At 44.4% G+C, this 23,312-nt stretch overlaps 1 protein-coding gene across 3 annotated transcripts in view; it reads right to left on the reverse strand.

Moving 5' to 3' along the window:
* The window catches only part of BRWD1 (bromodomain and WD repeat domain containing 1), a 614,838-nt gene that overhangs the window by 269,123 nt on the left and 322,403 nt on the right, over positions 1–23,312 (reverse strand). For all 3 annotated transcript variants that reach the window (XM_033941455.1, XM_033941456.1, XM_033941457.1), the window contains 2 exons: positions 20,824–21,049; positions 20,502–20,684 (listed from right to left, as the gene is read on the reverse strand). In XM_033941455.1, coding sequence (XP_033797346.1) covers positions 20,502–20,684; positions 20,824–21,049 — 409 coding nt within the window. The remainder of the gene's footprint in view (positions 1–20,501; positions 20,685–20,823; positions 21,050–23,312) is intronic.

Genomic DNA, 23,312 nt, shown 5'->3' on the forward strand with positions numbered 1-23,312 from the left:
GAGAGCAGCCCGGAGGCTATGCAAGAATAGTCAAAAAGACGGCCAGGAGTTGCCGAAGCCGGCGGCTGGACCATAACCCGGCGCTGCTGCAGCTATTGCGGCTGCTGCGAAGGAGGCCGAGATAACACAAGAAAGGTATCCGGAGGGCCCCTCCGGAGAAGGAGTCCAAACCACCAAGGCAGAAGGGATTCAGCTGAAGGCGTCCCGATAGGCAAAGGACCGGTCGCGTTCTGAAAGGCGGTTAGTGGCCTCCGTAAGAGAGGCCTCAAGAAACGCAGTACTCACGCAAGTAAAAGTGGCGAGACGATCCTGGAGGTTCGGAACCTCAGCCACACTCTGCGCCAAGCGAGATGACGCATGGCGGGAGCAATAGAGCCGGAGCAGGGAGAGAGTCTCCTCCAGGAAACCAAACTCCGCACTGCAAGAATCCGTCATGGCTGCCCGGAATGAACCGAAAACGGGGAACCCTCTCGAATAGGAGCCGGAGACGCCGAGGCACAGAGCCACAGACGAAGTCGAGGCACGAAGCCCCCGTCGAAACCGGGGCGCAAACCCGCAGTCGACGCCGAGGCCCAAAGCCTCAGCCGATGCCGAAGAATAAAGCCCCTAGCGACGTTGCGGCACCAAGCCACAGTCGACTTCGAGGCACAAGGCCACAGTCAACCAAAGGGCACAAAGCCCCAAGCGACGTCAAGTCACAAAGCTCCAGTCAACGGCGAGGCACGAAGCCTCGGTCGACGACGAGGCACAGAGCTCCAGCCGACAATGAGGCCCCCAGCCTCAGTCGAAGCACAAGCATCAGGCGACGCAGAGCACACGGCTCAGCCGACGTCTAAGGTACAAAGCATCCGTCGATGTCGAGACACCAAGCCTCAGTCGACATCGTGACACCAAGCCCCAGTCGACGTCGAGGCAGAAAGTCGAAGCACAAAGCCTCAGACAACGTTGAGGCACAAGGCCGCATTCTACGTCGAGGCACAAGGCCTCAGGCGGCGGTGAGGCACCAAGCCTCAGCCGACGTCGAGGCACCAAGCCTCAGCCGACGTACCAAGCCTCAGCCGACGTCGAGGCACCAAGCCTCAGCCGACGTACCAAGCCTCAGCCGACGTCGAGGCACGAAGCCTCAGCCGACGCCGAGGCACGAAGCCTCAGCCGACGTCGAGGCACGAAGCCTCAGCCGACGTCGAGGCACGAAGCCTCAGCCGACGTCGAGGCACGAAGCCTCAGCCGACGTCGAGGCACGAAGCCTCAGCCGACGTCGAGGCACGAAGCCTCAGCCGACGTCGAGGCACGACGCCTCAGCCGACGTCGAGGCACGAAGCCTCAGCCGACGTCGAGGCACGAAGCCTCAGCCGACGTCGAGGCACGAAGCCTCAGCCGACGTCGAGGCACGAAGCCTAAGCCGACGTCGAGGCACGAAGCCTCAGTCGACGTCTAGGCACGAAGCCTCAGTCGACGTCGAGGCACAAAACCTCAGGGACGTCGAGGCACGAAGCCCCAGGAGACGTCGAGGCACGAAGCCTCAGCCGACGTCGAGGCACGAAGCCTCAGTCGACGTACGAAGCCTCAGTCGACGTCGAGGCACGAAGCCCCAGTCGACGTCGAGGCACACCGAAGTCTGTCGAGGTTCAGAAGTCGGCACCGTACCAATGAAACTGGTAATAAAGGTTCAGCAGTACACTCCATAAAGGGCAACCTCGAGATGAGTATTCCCATGAAAGGAGGCACGCATCGAAGGTCTCGTAGAGGCGGGCACGATTGCACTCGATACCTGGAATGCCTGAGGCTCAGCCGGTGGCGTTACCAAGGTAACGCACCTAGAAGAAAGAAAGAAAGAAAGAAAAACTTACCGGGGATCGAAGCTACTCAGTCCGATTCCAACGAAGGAAAAAGGGTCCCGGCCATTCTGCTCACACAAGGTGAGCCCAGAGAGAGGCCAGGGAAGAAGAAAATACAGCTGCAGCCAAATGAGGCCTAGCAGCATGGCTGAGGCCCAAGAAGGGCCTGCCGATGGAACCAGCAGAAACACAATAAAAAGTCCTTTTTTTTTTTTTTTTTTTTTGAAACAAAGAAAATACACGATCAATTAACAAACGCACAGCGACTCCCTAACAAAATAAAGAAGCCGCGGTGCCAGAAAGGCACTTAGAAGAACGCAGAGAAGAGAGACAGGGCTTTCTGGCTCAGCGGAAAACTAAGAACTGAGGACCATGAGGTGGGTATACGCCCTCTAGTGGATCTGGAAGGCACACACATGCGTGGTGCAGCACTAGCAAACTTGAAATCTTCAATCAAGTTTGCTTGAAAAGCTGTCCGCGTCGGGGCTCCGTGGATGACGTCACCCACATGTGAGAATATGCTGCCTGCTTGTCCTGGGATAAACCAAGTGTACAAGTGAAATTAAATCGTAAGACATTGCCTATATCGCACATATGTCGGTGCTTTCCCAACTGAAATCAGATAGGAGAGGAGGGCGGGCTGTGAATATATACCTAATGTCCTTGGATAGCACCTGCTAGAGATAAGTATCTTGGCTTTCTCCGAGGACAAGCAGGTAAAAAGAGGGTTGCAATGAACATGAGCTAGGCAAAACAAAAAAGGTTGGAGGGAAAGTTGGTGCTTATGAAGAAAACAAATTTTGCAGAATTACTTGCCCAAATCGACTAACCAGAATGAACAGACAGATGTTGAAATGTTATCAGAAATTAGGGAGGCTAACAAACAGAGTAATACAATAATAATGGATGATTTCAACTACCCCGATATTGAATGGCTAAATGTAACATCAGGGCATGCTAGGGAGATAACATTTCTTTTTTTTTTTTTTAATATAAATGTATTAATTGTTACAACATATAACAAATTCAGGTAATATAAACAGTTGTAAAGGAAATAAATCAAAATATGAAATACTAATGTTATCAAGTCCACATTATTAAAGGCTGTCTATTCCTGCCCTAGTCTCTATATCAAAACAAGACATAAGAATAAAAACAACAGTACACTAATACACTCTAGAATCAGGCAAATGATTATCGTTTCATTCCATCTTAGCCTCTGCACTAGTTACAGGCAATATATCCAATTTAGGTTTATCTAAAAGAAAGTTTTCTAAATGAGCTGGATCAAGAAAAATATATCTAGTATTCTGATATGTCACCAAGCATTTACATGGGAACTTAAGAAAAAAATGAAGCTCCCACACCCAAAGCTCTAGCCTTGAGCTGCAGGAATTGCTTCCTCCTGTATTGCGTCTGTTTAGAGACATCTGGAAAAATATTTATCCGTTGACCACAAAACAGGGCATTTTTGTTTACAAAATACAATTTAAGAATATCTTGTTTTTCTATTTCAGTCATAAAAGTAACTAATAATGTTGCTCTTTTGGCTATAAAATCTTTCGATGACTCCAGAAATTGAGAAATATTTAAACTATCAGTTGACACTAATTGATCTTTCCCCATTTCTTCTGAAATCTTTTTGGAGCCACTAGGCAAATAATAAAGATTATCTGGAGAAAATTTTCTAAATGAGTATAGCAAAGTATGTCTTTTAAATACATTTTTAGTAGTTCCAAAAGAGAATGGTAATGAGATATAGGAAAATTCAGAAATCTGAGGATCCTAGATCTCTTAGCATTTTCCATTTTTTCCAACTGCAAGTATAATAAAGTATTATCCTTAACTTGAGATACAGCACAAGATTGCATTACAGAGACAGTTGTTTCCACTTTATCCAATTTCTTTCCCATTATTGCCAATTGAGCTTCATGCTCAGCCACTTTATTTGTTATTAATTGACAAAGCTGTACTACTGTGCCCTGTAATGAGTTCTGAATTCTATTTACTACAGTCCAGACATCTTGCAATGTAATTGATCTATTGCCCAACTTAGGCCTAGAAATAGGACTGGTAGACATTGAAACAGGAGACACCATAAAAGATTTTTCCCCCTTCGATATGTTTTTAGGGTCCAGCTCAGAAAGTAATGGAGAGGTTGAATCTGAACTTGATAGGGAAATGGAATCAGCCTTCTCTGGTAATGAGTAAGAGGTTGAGGTGGAGGCGTGGGTTCACCAGATGAGAGAGAGGCAGATTGGGATTGTAAATCAATCTTACCTTCTAGAGGTATTCCAGTTAATACAGATAGATGACGATCCATTGGTCCAGTTACATTTAAAGATGTAGAAGAAGTAATCTTGGCTTTCCGTTTTCCTATACTTTCTTCCCAGCTGCTCCTCGCTCCTCCTGGCTCCGAAGGGACTCCAAAGAGGCATGTCCTGCCCCTTTGGCCACGCGGCAAAAGTATAAGACTTTGGTGAGACCTTATTTAGAATATTGTGTACAATTCTGGAGGCTATACTTTCAAAAAGATATAAAAAGGATGAAGTTGGTCCAGAGGAAGGCTACTAAAATGGTATATAGTCTTCATCATAAAGCGTATGGGGACAGACTTAAAGATCTCAATCTGTATACTTTGGAGGAAAGCGGGAGAGGGGAGATATGATAGAGACATTTAAATACCTATGAAATGTAAATGAGCATGAGTTGAGTCTCTTTAATTTGAAAGGAAACTCTGCAATGAGAGGGCATAGAATGAGGTTAAGAGGTGATAGGCTCCAGAGTAATCTAAGGAAATACTTTTTTTACAGAAAGAGTGGTAGATGCATGGAACAGTCTCCCAGAAGAGGTGGTGGAGACAGAGACTGTCTGAATTCAAAAGGGCCTGGGATAGGCACGTGGGATCTCTCTGAGAGAGAAAGAGATAATGGTTACTGTGGATGGGCAGACTAGATGGGCCATTTGGCCTTTATCTGCCATCATGTTTTTATATTTCTATGAGAGATACCACACTGGGATGAAGTAGAGAACCTTAATTTTGTGTTAGTAATGTTGGAAACAGTTACAATTTGTAGGGTTCCTGAATTGAGAGTTGAAGAAGGAACCATGGTCGACATGGCCAGCGGGGTGCCCCAATCCTGGCAAAGTTTCAGTACAGTTTTCCTGATGAAAGGTATTGGAGGGAATGCATATATAGGAGTTTGTTTCCCTAGTGTATTAGGAAAGCATTTGTTTCTGAACGATTGGGAGCGTAGATAGAGTCTGGTGCAGAAAAGTAGAAGTTTGTTGTTGTAGGAGAGAGAAGCAAAAAGATCTATTTCCAGGTTTCTACATTTGGAGATCTTATGCAAGATAAGACATGTTGAAACCCTACTAGTGGGGCTGCAGGAGTTTACTGAGTTTGTCTGCCAACATGTTTTGTTTTCCTACAAAATAAACTACTCTGAGAAGCATGCCATGAGCAATTGCCAAAGTCCAAATCTGTATCGCTTCGGTGCAGAGAGGATGAGATCCCATTCCTCCCTGCTTGTTCAAGTAGAATATGGTGACTTGATTATCAGTGCAGATGAGGACTGTTGGATTCCAAAAATCAGTCTTGAAATGAGCAGAGAACATTGCAAATTGCTTGGAACTTCAGATTAGTCTCCTCAAGAGAAATCTCCATCAGACTCCCTAAGTGTGGAGGCCAACAAGATGAGCTCCATAGTAGAGAATGACACGGTGGTTGTTACCTGCGGCTAGCTGCGGGTAACCCGCAGAAATGGTGACCAAAAAAAAGGTCACCGCGAGATCGGGGACAAGGCCATTCACCGTCCCGTGGAGCGGTGAACGGTGAGCACGCGCAGTGAATGGGGGTGCGGTCCGACAGCCCCCTCTCTCCCGCCGGCGGGCCGGCCATGCATCTCCCTCCCTCCCTTTCCCTTACCTTCTCTTGTGGCATGAAACTTGAGATTTCTATAAGGCTATGCACTGTATTACAGCTGGAGCCTTGAAGTCGCGTTGCGTTGCATGCTGGAAAAGTCTCCTCCGATGCAACTTCCTGTTTCCGGTTGCATCGGAGGAGACTTTTCTAGCAGGCAACGTGACGCAGCTTCAAGGCATCGGCTGTAATATAGCACATAGCCTTATAGAAATCGCCAGTTTCTCCACAAGAGAAAGGGAAAGGGAGGAAAATGCATGGTTGGCCGGCGGGAGGGAGCTGCTGGACCGTGCAAAGGGTGCTGGGGGTGGGAGGATGGAGAGGAGAAGATGCTGAAGAAGCCTAAAGGGAACTGGGGAAGAAAGAGAGGGGAGAAGACGCTGGGAAATGGGGAAGAGAGAGAGTAGGGAGAAGATGCTGGGAAATGGGGGAACAGAGAGTAGGGAGAAGATGCTGGAAAATGGGGGAAGAGAGAGTAGGGAGAAGATACTGGGAAATGGGGAAGAGAGAGTGGAGAGAAGACGCTGAAGGGAAATGAGGAACAGAGAGTGGGGAGAAGACAGAGATGCCAGAATATGGGGGAACGGAAGGAAGAAGATGGGTGCCAGACCAATTAGGGGGGGGAGTGAAGGGAGAGGCACAGTAACAGAGCAAATGGAAGATGCAGAGAGACGGCAGACAGTGGATGGAAGGAATTGAATGAGAAGATGAGGGAAGCAGAAACCAGACAACAAAGGTGGAAAAAAGTTTTCTATTTACTTATTTTGCTTTAGGATAAAGTAGTATATTAATTGTGTTTATAAAAATTTATAAACAAAGCCCTGCCAGCTGAACATATCTTTCTCTAGTTCAGCAGCCAGAACTTTGATTTATAAGGAAGGAATAAGCTAAATATTGCACTACTTAGGCTTGTATGGATGCTGCGGGAACAGGACGGCGGGAATGGGGTGGTGAAGGGGACAGGGCGGTGAAAGGGATGGCGGGGACGGGGCGGTGAAGGGGACAGGGCGGTGAAAGGGACGGCGGGGCGGGGTAGTGAAGGGGATGTGGTCCAGGGACGGGGACAGAATTTTTCCCCATGTCATTCTCTACTACACAGCAAAGCATTGAGACATCTATGATGAAAAGTTTCGGAGGCGGCAGCAGCTGGAAGGGGAAACCTCGAGAGAGGTTCGACGGAAGCATCCACAACTGGAGGGTAGTGCTGCCCGATTCAGGGAAAAAAATTAATAAATTTTGATTCGATTTGATTCAGCCTATTGAATCGATTTTTTGATTCGATTTTCCTGCCCAATTGGTGTTTTTTTAAAACATCCTGGTGGGTTTATTTTATAGCCTCTTCACCCCTTTTATAGCCTTTTCACCTCCTTTGTCCTCTCCTAACCACACTGGCACCATGGTATAAACAAAATAAACAAACAAAAAAGACTTTTCTTCTCTCTGTTAAATCCTAGCTCATGTTTGCGGTCTAACACCAGCTCTGGCAGGATACACTTTTCAAATCTGACATATTGTAATCACAAAACAGAAAATAAAATTAGTTTTTCTACCTTTTGTTATCTGGTCATTATTCAAATCTTGTTGGTCCCAGGCTCTGGTTGTCTTCTGATAACTTGCTTGCCAGGGTCTCCTTCTTTCTTCTTTCTCCGTGCTAACCATCCATCTTCTATCTCTGTCCTCCCCTTCCGTTTCCCTTCCCTCTCCCGGAGATCTGGCGTCTTTCCTTTTTTTTGTCTCCATCCACAGATCCACCTTTTCTCAACTACCCTTTGATCCAGCATCTCTCCCTCCTTCCCCAATACCCCAGGATCCACCATCTCCCCTTTCTGTACCTTTCATCCCTAAATTCCATTGTCCACCATCTCTCTCCCTCTCCTCTGTTTTTAGACCCATTTCTTTCCCCCAAAGTCCAGCATATTCATGTCTCTTTGAACCCCCCTTCCCTCCCTGCCTCTGTGTACTTCTACACCAGGGCCCCCTGCCCTGAATGTCTGCACCCCCCTGAATGCCTACACCCCACCCCTGAAGGCCTGCATGTCCCCTCCTGAAGGCCTACACCCCACCCCTGAAGGCCTGCATGTCCCCTCCTGAAGGCCTACACCCCATTCCTGAAGGCTTGCATGTCCCCCCCTGAAGGCCAATATCAACAACTGGGTGAATGGGTAAACTAGATATTGTTCCAAGGTGGAAATAACAGCAAACAGCAAAAAGGAACAATAAAAGTTATTAATACCTTTCTAGAATGGCGCTCAGAATCCGAAGATGGAATAAGAAAGCTCAGCGTGGGGAAAAACCCCTACAGAGACTTTCATTGAATCTATCATTGCACCATCTTGTTTGTTAGAAAAGGTAATTGAAATAACTTCATAAAGTAACAAGTGATTCTTAAATCACCATGAAGTGAAAATAATGTCCAATGTCATATAAATACAAAAAATGGTGTAAGCAAAAGACTTAACTTCAATGTCTCTGCAGCGATAGTCCGGCGGGGTTCTGACGCGTTTCACCAAATTGGTTTCCTCAGAGAACCCGCTGTGCTGTGTGCGACCTCAAAATGTAAGTCCTCCTAATTCAAAGGGGAAAAAAATCTCGTCATAGGACGTCATAGAACACGTCATAGAACACGGGATTTTTTTCCCCTTTGAATTAGGAGGACTTACATTTTGAGGTCGCACACAGCACAGCGGGTTCTCTGAGGAAGCCAGTTTGGCGAAACGCGTCAGAACCCCGCCGGACTATCGCTGCAGAGACATTGAAGTTAAGTCTTTTGCTTACACCATTTTTTGTATTTATAAGACATTGGACATTATTTTCACTTCATGGTGATTTAAGAATCACTTGTTACTTTATGAAGTTATTTCAATTACCTTTTCTAACAAACAAGATGGTGCAATGATAGATTCAGTGAAAGTCTCTGTAGGGGTTTTTCCCCACGCTGAGCTTTCTTATTCCATCTTCGGATTCCGAGCACCATTCTAGAAAGGTATTAATAACTTTTATTGTTCCTTTTTGCTGTTTGCTGGTAATTCCCCCCTGAAGGCCTACACCCCACCCTTGAAGGCCTGCATGTCCCCCCCTGAAGGCCTACACCCCACCCCTGAAGGCCCGCCTGTCCCTTCTGAAGCCTGTCCCCCCCCCCCCCCCGAAGGCATGTACCCACCCCCCAGAAGGCCTGCACCCCCCCCCCTCCCGAAGGAGTACATCCCCCCTCCTCACGGAAGGCCTGCATGTTCAATTTACCTAAATTCAGCAGCCTGCATAAGATCGCTGGCTCTAGCGATCTTTGCAAGCTGCCATATGTCGTCTGAGTTGTCTTCTCTTTGCTACGGTCAACTCAGACGACGTATGGCAGCTTGCAAAGATCGCTAGAGCCAGCAATCTTATGCAGGCTGCTGAATTTAGGTAAATTGATACGGGGAAGCCGGACACTAGCGGTGAAGCCACTTCCCGACTGACCCTACCCTCATGCCCTCTAAAGCAGGAGCGGCAAGTCAGCAAGAGGCAGTGCTGACGCTCCTGCTTTAGGGGCATGGGGGGAGGGTCAGTCAATGAATTGGAAAGCCGATTTTTTTTGGCATGGTAAATCGATTCGAATCGATTCACCCGAAGTGAATCGGTGAATCGATTTGAAGCATGAATCGGCAGCACTACTGGAGGGAGTGAAGGTATGTGGTAATTTTCATTGAAACAGAGAGAAAATCAGTGGCTTGAGACCATTGGGTCTATAGAGTCCACTGCGGAATTCTGAGCAGATGTGCAAATGAAGAGATGAACTTTCAAGGTCATGTGGCTAAGGAGATGTAACATCTGATGTGCCATTATGCGTGGTAAGGAGACAAGTTTGGCATAGCTAAAGGAGATTGTTGATTCTCTGCTAATGTAGAAAAGCTTCATCTTGAGCAGTGTCCAAGAGCTTCAACTAACTCCAAGGTCTGAATCAGCTGAAGATGTGATTTCTGATAGTTGATCGCAAACTCTACTAGGTCTACAAAATGAACTGTAGAGTTGATGACATGCTGAGCTAGCTTCGATGATGAAGGCTTGATCAACCAGTCATATAAATAAGGAATGATGTGAAACCCCCATGAACAAAGAGCTGCAGCTAATACTACAAAGCATTTTGTAAACACACTCAGTGATGAAAACAAGCTGAAGGACAGGACCTTGTACTGGAAATGACGAGAGTTGACTTGAAAGCGAAGGTATTTTCTGTAAGCATGTAATATGGATACACGAATGTAAGCATCCTTGAGGTCTAGAGAATAAAGCCAATTGCCTTTTTCCAATTGGGGAAGCAAGATTTCCAGAGATCATGAAAAATTTCTCCTTCACCTTAAATATGTTGAAAGCACAGAGGTCTAGAATCAGAAAAACTCTGGGTTTTTTCTGGTATCAAGAAATACTTGAAGTATAATCCCCGGCCCCTCTCATGCAGAGAAACGGATTCTATTGTATTTAGCTGGAGGAGGGCTGAGAATTCTTGGTGAAGGAGGGTCTTGTAAAGTTTGAGGAATGGTCTGAAATCTGGCAGATAAGATTTACTACTAAGAAATGCAAGGTCATGCATTTGGTCTGCAAAAACCTGAGTGGATGGCACCCCCAGCATTGGGGAGGGGTTCTGGGTGGGGGTGGGGTGGACGGTAGGGGTTTGGGGAAGGAATTTTGGTTCCGTCAGGTGGGTGGAGGAATTGGAATCACTTGTTGGGTGCACTAATTCATGGGATTGTAGATTTTATTGTTTTTAGGGCAGGCCCTAACTCTGTCAAGGGGAGGGGTGTTGAGGAGGGGTAGGAGGAATAGTTTGCATTTTTCTGAGAGGTCACGGTTGATGTCTGGGACTTGGCGTTTTCCTTTCTCTTTGTAGGCCTTCCATAAATATGTTTGAATTTACAATTTTATGTTTACATACAATACAATCCAGGGTGCGTGTGGGGGATGCTTTTACTTATAATTATGTACAAACTTTGATGGCTTGGCTCTTGTTGGTTTTTATGTGGATGCCTGAGTGGCAGTACTTGAGTTTATTATTTTTCTTGTTACATGTCATCAATCACATATGTTTTTCATTGATGTAAGATAGGGAATGGGGGTGGGGGTTGTGACCTTGCTTCTCAGGTCTCATAAGAGTCCAGGGCCATGAGATAGATGTGTCCGGATTCTTCTTGATAGTTGGGACTAGGGATAGTTGTGACCTGTTAGTCACTTTGTTTGAAAAACTGATGATGACACTTTATTAATTGGGCTGTACAAATTCTGTTTATGTAGCGGTTACCATTGTATGGATGGCCACATTTAAATTGTTTGCTTTCATTTTATTATCATCAATAAAAATGTTTAAACCTAAACCTGAAGGGATAGTACAGTTTAGGGGGTAAAGAACTTGTGTGCATGAAAGAGGAGCGATACTTGGGTGTGACAGTATGTTATAAACTTAAGGTGGGCAAATAGGTTGAAAAAGTGACAGCAAAAGCTAGAAAGATGCTTTGGTGTATAGGGAGAGGAATGGCCAGTAGGAAAAAGGAGGTATTGATGCCCCTATATAAGAATATCTGGCAAGACCTCATTTAGAATATTGTGTACAATTATGGAGCTCACACTTACAAAAAGATATAAACAGGATAGTCAGAGGAAAGTGGTCAGTGGTCTATATCATAAGGCATATGGGGAAAAATTTAAAAGATCTCAATATGTATATTTTAGAGGACACTGAAACCGTCGGTGCAATGTGCGGCGGCAGCGAAGAACGCAAATAGAATGCTAGGCATGATAAAGAAGGGAATCATGAGTAGATCGGAGAAAGTCATAATGCCACTTTATAGAGCGATGGTCAGACCACACTTGGAATACTGCGTCCAGCATTGGTCTCCATACCTAAAGAAGGATATCATACTGCTAGAGAGGGTGCAGAGACAAGCAACAAAGCTGGTGAAAGGTATGGAGAACCTGGATTACGAGGAAAGACTTAAGAGACTGGGGTTGTTCTCCCTTGAGAAAAGGAGACTACGAGGGGATATGATCGAGACATTCAAAATACTGAAAGGAATTGACAAAATAGAGCAGGAAAAAACGTTATTTACAATGTCCAATGTGGCACAGACAAGAGGACATGGGCTGAAGCTAAGGGGGGACAAGTTCAAGACAAATATCAGGAAGTTCTGCTTCACGCAACGAGTGGTGGACACCTGGAATGCTCTCCCAGAAGAGGTAATTGCGGAATCCACCATTCTAGGATTTAAGGGTAAGTTAGATGTACATCTCCTTATGAGTGGCATGAAGTGACATGGGTAGGGGTAGGCTAGATGCACTTCTCTTTACGAGAAGCTTGGAGCGATATGGGGACCAAAACTATGCCAGGGTACACCTGGTGGGGCCTCCGCGTGTGCGGATCGCCGGACTTGATGGACCTAGGGGGTCTGTTCCGGAGATGGCGCTTCTTATGTTCTTAAGTGTAAATACCTATGTGGCATAAACGCACATGAGACAAGTTTTTTTCAATTGAAAGGAAACTCCACACAAGAGCATCAGATGAAAAGAGGCGATAGGCTCAGAAGTAATCTAAATAAATAACTTTTTTACAGAAAGGATGGTAGATGTGTAGAATAGTCTCCCGATAGATGTGGTGGAGACAAAGACTATTTGAATTCAAGAAACCATAAGAATAAGAATAGCATTACTGGATCAGACCAATGGTCCATCTAAGGCCAGTATCCCGTCTTCGCGGAAGCCAATCCAAGTCACAAGTAACTGGCAAAAACCCAAATAGTAGCAGCATTCCATTTTACCATCCCATGTCTGTCTCAACAGCAGACTATGGACTTTTCCACCAGGAGCTTGTCCAAACCTTTTTAAAACCAGCTTCATTAACTGCTCTTACCACAACCTCTGGCAACACGTTCCAGAGCTTAACTATTCTCCAAGTGAAAAAATATTTCCTCCTATTGATTTTAAAAGTATTACTCTGCAAATTCATCGTGTCCCCTAGTCTTTGTAAATCTTGATGCAGTAAAAAAATCAATCCACTTGTACCCATTCTACACCATTCAGGATTTTGTAGACTTCAGCCCAAACTACATAGAAACATGACGGCAGATAAAGGCCAAATGGCCCATCTAGTCTGCCAATCCGCAGTAACCATTATCTCTTTCTCTCTCTAAGAGATCTCAGGCTCTCAAATTTAGACACCGTCTCTGTCTCTACCACCTCTTCTGGAAGACTGTTTTACGCATCTACTCCTGAGCCTATCACCTCTTAACTTCATCCTATGCCCTCTCATTGCAGTTTCCTTTCAAATGAAAGAGACTCGACTCATGCACATTTACATTACATAGATATTTAAACATCTCTATCATTTCCGCCTTTCCTCCAAAGTATACAGATTGAGATCTTTAAGTCAATCCTCATATGAGGAGTTCTATCCCCTTTATCATCTTGATCACTCTTCTTTGAACCTCTTCTAGTGCCGCTATATCTTTTTTGAGATGAGAACGGAACTGAACGCAATACTCAAGGTGAGGTCACACCACTGAGCAATACAGAGGCATCATAACATTCTTGGTCTTGTTAACCACCCCTTTTCTAATAATTCCTAGCATCCTATTTGCCTCTTGGCTGCCGCTGCACATTGGATGGAAGGCTCCAGCGAATTTGTCTACGATGACATCCATATCTTTTTCTTGAGTGCTGACCCTCAAGGTGGTCCCTACCATCTTATAACTATGATTTGAATTATTCTTTCCAAAGTGTATCACTTTGCATTTGTCCACATTAAATTTAATCTGCCATTTGGATGCCCAATCTTCCAATTTCCTATGGTCTTCCTGAAGTTTTTCACAGTCCGCATGCGCTTTAACAACTTTGAACAGTTTAGAGAGAGGAAGAAATAATGGTTCATGCAGATGGGCAGACTGGATAGGCCATTTGGCCTTTACACTGGATAACAAAGTTTTTGCTTCTTCAATACTATTGGGAGTATCTTACAAATTTTTGGATGCTGATCACAAAAATCACATTTAAAGTTACACATCACATATCGTTTTAACAAATTTTATTTTATTTTTTTTACAATTTCTTGTTATACTTTCAGGCTAAGTCAATTAATAATTAATAAGCGATGCTAAGATTGAGGAAGGCAATAGTGTCGGCCACAGATCAAACACATCATCAATGACAAGAGATTTGAAGATCTGTTAGTCGGGCCAGAGAAAATCGCCTGAAAAGCATTCAAGGATGTTGTTGAGAATTTTCTTGGCAATTACAGAGCAAACTATATTCAACTGGTTGACAAACTTCTTTAAAGCATACCAAACTATGAAGTGCAACATGTCTTATGATGTACATTCACACTTGGATTTCTTTCCTGCAAATCTTGGTGCAATCAGTGACCGAAACCGCCCCCTCCAACCCGGGCGTGTGAGCCTGCTCCGCCCCCCCTCGGCGATCCTAATATCTGGCCTGAGAGAACGGCAAGCCAGATCAGAGCCTGCAGTCGGCAGAGCTCAGTTTACCTTCGGGCCGGTTTTTTTTCCTTTGCCTGACCCTCGGAAGCCCCCCTTAGCTGCAATCGGCAGCAAACTTTTGAATCGGGGCCTTCACCGAAACCGCCCCCTCCAACCCGGGCGTGTGAGTACTCCTTACAGTTAAAATCTGTTCGCTTAAACTGCATGTACAATCGTATACTGGCTACCCAGCACGTATATTGCCGACCCTGTATGTATAGCCAGCATGTACAACATGATACCGCATGTTTAATAGGTACAATAATAGGTAACCGCATGAATAACCGCATGTTTAATAATACTGCATATTTAATAGGTATAAGAATAGATAACCGCATGTATAACCATCTATTGCATGAATAGCCGGTGACCGCATGTACAACCTGCTATCACATGACTTGTCCAGTTAATGCATGACCAATTATTGCCTTACAAATTACTGTCTGTTACTGCACGACCTGGCACTAACTGCACAACCAGCTCAGCTATCTTACTCCATATACTCAACTTGTTAGCACTAGGCTACCGTACGACTATCCTTCTTCCCCAGAGATAAGCTTTCCCCACTTTATACCGTAAGTTCTCCCCTTACTTAACCCTCTCTCTCAATTCAACTCAGTTCCTTACTTCCAACTCTCTCTGTCTCCCCAACCAGTTTCTCTCTACCTCTACCCATTTCCATTGCTCGCTGGCTGCCACACCCAGTCAGGCAAAAGACCCTACTTCTCCCAATCCAAACCGCACACCTTTTCACACAACATGGCAATCTGCAATAAACAGCAACTACTCTTAGGGATACTATACCTATTATGCTCTACATGCTGGGGCAATGAAGACAACCCCCCCCCAACCCATGCACACCTACCCCATCTCCTGGCGCAGACCAGTCGAGCTAACTAAGCCCTCCAACCCTCTCCAACCCCTACAAAACCAGCCACAACAAGACCTCCATCAAATCAAAGTACTAAACACCACCCGCAAACACCGTAAACCTCACAGGAACAAGACCTGTAACAGAAACTTAAGAAAGATAACTTACTCTGAAATCCCCACAGCAAACAGTTACGAAAACATTAAGGGATACTACCTAAATACCCGTTCGGTGAGAAACAAAGCACACATAATAAATGATTGGATACTACAAACAAAACCTGATCTCCTGTTTCTGACAGAAACATGGATGATCTCTGACAATGACACTATCATGAAAGAAATCCTTCCCCAGGGATACAAAATCATTCCACTATCAAGAAACTGGAAAAAAGGAGGAGGACTAGCGATCATCCTAAAAGACCACTTCGACTACATCAAGACAGACTCCAAATCGTCTGAAAACCTTGAAATACTAACCTGCAAAATTACCAACGCACAGTTAGAAGAATCTCTAATTACAACTTTATTCTATATCCCACCCAAAAAATGGGCACACGCTAAAGAGGAATTCGCCGAATTCCTTACCTTATCCACCCTAAAAGGATCATACAACCTGCTTCTGGGAGACATAAACACACATCTAGAGCAACAGACAAAACCAGAAATATCCGAAATCGCCAACTTCCTAATATCACTAGACTTTCCAAACCCAGACACAGAAATAACCCATGATAAAGGACACAAACTAGACTTAATCACCTTCTCCCACAAAGAAACAACAGATCCCAAAATACAATACTACCCAGGACCCTGGGAAAAATGCGTCTGGTCAGACCACTTCATTGGCAAGTTCAATCTACACTGGCAAAGACAGAACACACAACAAAAACTCAAAAACGTCAACACGAACACAATAACCAGCCGGGGCATTATTAACCCAACAGAATTCTGGACCCACTATGAACTACATCCCATAACTAATGATAATCAGGATTTCCCTACAAGATGGGAAACTTACAGCAAAGAACTCCTAGACCAAATAGCACCATATAAAACATACAAAAAGAAAAATAGACCACCAAATGAATGGTTTGACGATGAACTATTAACCACCAAACAGGAACTAAGAAAATTGGAGAGAGTCTGGCAAAAAACAAATAATGAGTTAGACAAGACAAACTGGAAACAAAAAATGAAAACATACAAAAACCTGATCAAAGAAAAACGCACTAAGCATTATGCAAAAAAAAATTGGTACTTCAAAAATAAACAGCAAAGAATTGTTCAAACTAGTAAAAACCATAACCGATACAACACAAATACTGAAAAAGGACAATGAACCCACTCCATCGGCACAAACCCTTGCCAACTTCTTTCAAAATAAAATCGCTAACTTAAGAGCAACTCTACCCACTACCATAACAAATGCTCTTCAATACCTCGAACCTCACGACCAAGACACCAGAGTAGACATGATATGGGACCACCTCGAATATCCAAATTGGCATCAGTTCCTAAATCTCTTCAACAAATACACCAAATCTAACTGTCTACTTGATGCATGTCCCCCTAAAATCATGACAGTTGCCCCTCTAGAATTTAAAAAGGAACTATTTGAATGGCTAACATCCGCCCTCACAAGCGGAACATTAAACAAAAAATTGGGACACATACTAATCACTCCAATCCCCAAAGATCAGAAAACCTCTTCATCTCTGACATCCAATTTCAGACCCATAGCAAGCATTCCCCTTTTCACAAAGATACAAGAAGGATTGGTCAACCTTCAACTAGTAAACTACCTGGACAAATTTAACATCCTTAGTGAACACCAATCAGGATTCAGGAAAGGATACAACACAGAAACTGTCTTAGCCTCCTTACTAAACCACCTTTATGATCTCTTTAGCAAAGGCAAAAGCGCACTAATTCTACAATTAGACCTCAGCAGCGCGTTCGACCTGGTAGACCATGAAATCATGCTACTGTGCCTTGAAGTAATGGGAATTTCTGGAAAGGCAAAGAAATGGTTCCAAGAATTTCTATCAAACAGATCCTACCGAGTAATCAGCAATGGAAACTATTCCAAACCATGGAAAAACCCATCAGGCGTGCCTCAAGGCTCCCCCCTATCGCCCACACTTTTCAACATCTATATCGCCTCCTTAGGCCACCTCCTACAAAAACTAAACTTAATACACTACATTTACGCAGACGACATATCCATTCTAATCCCCTTAAATGACATCACAAAAGAAATTGTAGACAATCTCTCAAACGTAATGACCGAAATCGATAAATGGACCACCAATTTCAAACTAAAACTAAACGCAGAAAAAACAAAAGTCTTTCTGGCTAGTCCTAATGACAAAATTACGAGAACATCGATAAAAATAAACAATCACGAATACCCAATTGCTAATAACATAAAAATACTTGGTATCACTCTAGACACATACCTAACTATGACTGACCACACAAACTCACTAGTGAAAAAATGTTTTTACACACTATGGAGACTAAGGTCCATAAAAAAATACTTTGACCCAACATCATTCAGGTTGCTGGTACAGGCACTGATCTTATCCATTCTTGACTACTGCAACATCATCTACCTGGGCATCCCACAAAAAACAATAAAAAAACTGAGATTAATACAAAACACCGCCGTTCGACTAATCTTCGGACTAAGAAAAAACGACCACATCAGCCCCTACTATAAAAAGCTGCACTGGCTTCCAATTGAAGCGCGAATACTATTCAAATTTGCTTGCACCTGTTTCAAGCAAGTCTGGGGACTAGCACCTTCATACCTACAAACTCACTTCATCCTACACAACCCCACACGAGCGACCAGAAACAAAAACATATTTGCATACCCAAAGATTACGGACTGCAGATACAAATCATTCCTGGATAGAACCTTTAAGTTTCAAGCGAACAGACAGCAAGTTTGGCTGAAAAACTTCTTAAACGAACCCAACCAGTCTTACAGTGCATTCCGCAAATCGATCAAAACCGCCCTATTCGAAAAAACTCACTGACTAAAATCGTCCCCGCCCGCACTAGGACTCCCCTCCCTTTAAACGCCTTTCTTTCTTTCTCTCAAGATGCCCCTCATGTATTCAGATATTCGCTACCCATAGTACTCCAATTCAAATGGAAGTTCTAAAGAAATACGCAGTTACTCATTACCCATTGAACCCCAATCTGTACCTTTCCCCTCTTCACTATTGTATTATATTTAGACTCATTGTACGATACTGTATTTAGACTTATGTACGGTGTTGTCTTTAGACTTATTGTATTGTATTATATTTAGACTCGTTATATAATATTGAACTGTGTTGTATACACTTATTGTATTGTACTGTATTGTATTGTATTGTATTGTACTGTATTGTATTGTTTTGTCTTGTATTGTATGTTGACTTATTGTATTGTATTGTAACCTTGTTATTCGCTGAATGTCCAGCCTTCTTACAGTGTAAATCGCCTAGAAGTCGCCTGACTATGGCGGTATAGAAGAATAAAATTATTATTATTATTATTATTATAAACATGGTGAAAAGGTTTCACCAGGACATTGCCACTAAGGAAAAAGGTATCAGGGCAACTGGAGTCCCTCAATGCTGGCTGACTATTGTTGGACACTGCAACGAGATGCACCAGACACTGAGCACAAACAATTATCAGTTGGAAAACACTTTTAGCCATGGCAAACTATCATAGCATATTGGAAACTGTGTGCATTAAAACATGTTATAGTCAATTAAAGATACCATCGTGTTTCTCAAAATTCCTGTGGGATACAGTCAGTGGGAAATTATATTTGTGTTTATATTGAAGGGGTCTATCATAATCACCAGTTTGTTTTAAGGAAGCAAAACTTTGGGAAAATTTTGTTGGTCTTTATAATCTGCCATCATGTTTCAATGATTCTAAATTGGTTCATTAAATGTTTTTTGTTGGTTGGTTTTTTTTTTTAAGCTTTATGAACTTTTAATTCTTTGTTTTTTATCATCTCCACTGTTGTTTTCCTTCACTGTGTGATATTTGGAGGTTTTTTGTTCTGTTTTTAAACACTAAATTGCATTATTTTGGAATGACAGGTTACACAAAGCAAGAAAATACTGTATATATAATTTTCACATCTACTGCCAAACATGTTATTGTTGGAGAATGCTGCTAAGATTTAAAAGTTCTGCTTGTCTTCTTCAATTCACTTAGCACTTGTTTAAATGTTTCCAGATTGATCTGTGCATCATCTGGCCATGGCAAGTTGGTCATTTCTATCCCAAGCGTTTTTACAGCTTCTTTGTATTGTGTTATGGATATGAAGCCTTGTTGTGCCGGGTCTAGTATTCCAAATATAGCAAATCGAATTAGACTCATCAAAAAGACAAGGGTAGTCTTTGTCTTTCACTCTTGCAAGTTTCAGATTTTCCAGTTCATTAATCAAAAATTCTCTTGTCCTTTCAGACCTGTGATATATTTCCAGCACCTTATGCCTCTGCAGGTATTCCTGCGCTTCTACCTCTCTGGAAACAGTCAGCCATCACCTCCTCACATCTTTCTCCGTTGCTAGGAAAAGGGAGAGACGTTGCCAGCGGAAAATCGCTCAGACAAAAATGTCCCCAGCCTTTATAATCTGCCATCATGTTTCTATGATTCTAAATTGGTTCATTTAATGTTGACTCAATAAATTCATTAAATGTGCTCAATAAATCCAATAATCTTCACTTATTAACTGCACTTATACATTTGAAAAGGCACATAAGCCACCGAGAAAATGAACTTGAAGTGAAAAATAAGAAAAAGAAACAGAGCAATTGAAAAGATTTCTGCATGGATTGCTTGCAGAAATTCTATCTGGATTTGTTTACTAGCTCTCAGGCTAAGGGGGTGGAGCATGTGCTCAGAAAAGTTGTGGATTTCTGCAACTCCCGGATTGTGGGTTGGGATTGAACACCTAGCGTATGGAATCCGGATTAGATATAACAGAATATGTACAAAGTTGAGCCATGTGTGCCGGAAAGGGAGAATTTGTTCTGCTAACTCCCAAAATCCTGGAATTTGGTCAGTCCTATTAGATATTCAGTTTTAAGGTATTTCAACATTAGTACGCATAGGAATTTAAAATTAACATATTCTTTAACATCTGCTGGATGTGAACATTTATCTCTTTACAAGCTGAAATTCAGCTTTTACTTCTGAAGGAAATTTTCATTTAGTTAGGGTACTATGGAGCATTTCCCCATCAATAGAAAAACATACCCATTTCACCCCAGCTTGATTCAGTATTTATTTTTTAGCTCCCTTGCAAAAGCCAATATATTTATGTTCATGAATCATAAGAAGCTTTAAACATACTTCTTCTTGGTGTTTCCTCTTGGTTTTGAGCTCCATTTGCACCCTCTTGTTCGGTTTCATGTCTTTGTTCTTGCTGTTGTTGCAGTTGTCTTATTATGCCATCAAGAATACTTGGCTCCTGACTTTCTTCACCTTGGTCATTTGTTTGTTGTCCAATCACTTGCTCTACTACGTCTCCGTCACCTTGCAAATTGAAGACATATATACGTCAGCTTTTGAAAAGCTAAGATTAAACTAGAGAAAGGCAGCAAAAACTTCATTACTTGAAAATTTTATTCTCTTTTCCCTTCTATTCTGAAAACATTACTACAAATTTCCTTACTTGTTGCCACATATCCCAGTTGTGGAATCAAATGATCATCTGCACAATTTTCCCGCCCTGGAACTAATCTTTGGTACTTAGTTGGGTGAGGATTTCCATCAACATCCACCAAGAAAGGTGGAGGCATGAGATGAGGAGCTTGCTGAGTTTGCTCATCGAGAACATAGTTGTTGCCATCACGGATGAGTGGTCGGTAATCAGTATGAAAAAACATCTGATCAGGAATCTAGAAATATATGAGTTTATTTTAAAATCTATACTTAAAAGCTTAAAGCCAGCATACCTAACACCTGTATTATATACAAATCTCTTATGCATATTTATTAGAAATATCCTGAAGGTCTTACTAGCTAGCTGGTGGGCCCCAGGACAAGTTTGAGAACCATTGCTCTAAAACTCTGCTCCAACTACCGTATTTTCACGCATATAACGCGCGCGTTATACGCGTTTTTACCTACCGCGCATACCCCTCGCGCGTTATACGCGTGAGCGCGGTATACAAAAGTTTTTCTACATAGTTCCCACCCCGCCCGACGTCCGATTCACCCCCCCCCCCAGCAGGACCGCTCGCACCCCCACCCCGAACGACCGCTCGCACGCGCTCCCACCCGCACCCGCGATCGGAGCAAGAGGGAGCCCAAGCCCTCTTGCCCGGCCGACTCCCCGACAATATCGGGCCAGAAGGGAGCCCAAACCCTCCTGGCCACGGCGACCCCCTACCCCCACCCCGCACTACATTACGGGCAGGAGGGATCCCAGGCCCTCCTGCCCTCGACGCAAACCCCCCTCCCTCCAACGACCGCCCCCCCAAGAACCTCCGACCGCCCCCCCAGCCGACCCGCGACCCCCCTGGCCGACCCCCACGACACCCCCACCCCCCTTCCCCGTACCTTTGGTAGTTGGCCGGACAGACGGGAGCCAAACACGCCTGTCCGGCAGGCAGCCAACGACGGAATGAGGCCGGATTGGCCCATCCGTCCCAAAGCTCCGCCTACTGGTGGGGCTTAAGGCGCGTGGGCCAATCAGAATAAGCCCTGGAGCCTTAGGTCCCACCTGGGGGCGCGGCCTGAGGCACATGGGCCCAACCCGACCAGGCCGCGCCCCCAGGTGGGACCTAAGGCTCCAGGGCCTATTCTGATTGGCCCACGCGCCTTAGGCCCCACCAGTAGGCGGAGCTTTGGGACGGATGGGCCAATCCGGCCTCATTCCGTCGTTGGCTGCCTGCCGGACAGGCGGGTTTGGCTCCCGTCTGTCCGGCCAACTACCAAAGGTACGGGGAAAGGGGGTGGGGTGTCGTGGGGGTCGGCCAGGGGGGTCGCGGGTCGGCTGGGGGGGCGGTCGGAGGTTCTTGGGGGGGGCGGTCGTTGGAGGGAGGGGGGTTTGCGTCGAGGGCAGGAGGGCCTGGGATCCCTCCTGCCCGTAATGTAGTGCGGGGTGGGGGTAGGGGGTCGCCGTGGCCAGGAGGGTTTGGGCTCCCTTCTGGCCCGATATTGTCGGGGAGTCGGCGGTCCTTTGGGGTGGGGGTGCGAGTGGTCCTGCCGGGGGGGGGGGCAGGGCAGGGCAGGTAAACAGAGAGTCAGGACAGGGCATGGAGAGTCGGGGAGGGCGAAAGGAGAGTCGGGGTGGCCAGAGGAGAGTCGGGGCGGGCGAGAGGAGAGTCGGGGCGGGCGAAAGGACAGCCGGGCAGCATGCGCGTTATACCCGTGAGCGCGGTATACAAAAGTTTTTATACATAATATCGTGGTTTCTGCGCGCTATACCCGTGTGCGCGTTATACACGGGTGCGCGTTATCTGCGTGAAAATACAGTATGTATCACCATATTAAAGGTTACAATTTGACACCAGCTCAGCTTCTAATCTTTGCTACCTTGATCATTTGCTTTTGTCTCAGATTAGACAAGTCCATTTTAGAAAGTTTATACAGAAATGTGCAGCTGATTTAATTCTCTAGGTTTGGTGGCTTCATCTCATTCAGCATAGCCTGTGCAGTAGCTGTTTAACTTGGGCAAGAACTTAACCCTCATTTGCCTCAGGTACAAACTTAGATTGTGAGCCCACTAAGGACAGAGAAAGTAATTATATATAAAGCATAAACCATTTTATTTACACCACAGAAATACGTTATATCAAATACATTACTCTTATGTTACCTAATGTACACGATTGTACACTCTTCCAAAAGCTTTTGACCTTATAAGCAGTATATAAAACTAAATATATAGAACTGGAAACAGTCAATTTACTCCATTTAACTTGTAGTGCAGTGACCATTAATGAAAAACTAGCAAGGAGGAATGTAAAACATAAGGAAGGTGGAGTTGCATACCTTTAAAAGAGTTCACTGTGGACTGCAGGAGCACAAAGCCACACTTTGGGTGATGGCATCTGAAAATCTCACACCAGACATGCTGTTCATAGCTCCAGAAATGCTGTTTAGCTTTCCTAAGTACAGATCTCCCATGATCCACCTTGCTTACTCTTCCCCAAC

This window comes from Geotrypetes seraphini, chromosome 4, assembly GCF_902459505.1.
Source record: "Geotrypetes seraphini chromosome 4, aGeoSer1.1, whole genome shotgun sequence".
Lineage (NCBI taxonomy): Eukaryota > Metazoa > Chordata > Amphibia > Gymnophiona > Dermophiidae > Geotrypetes > Geotrypetes seraphini.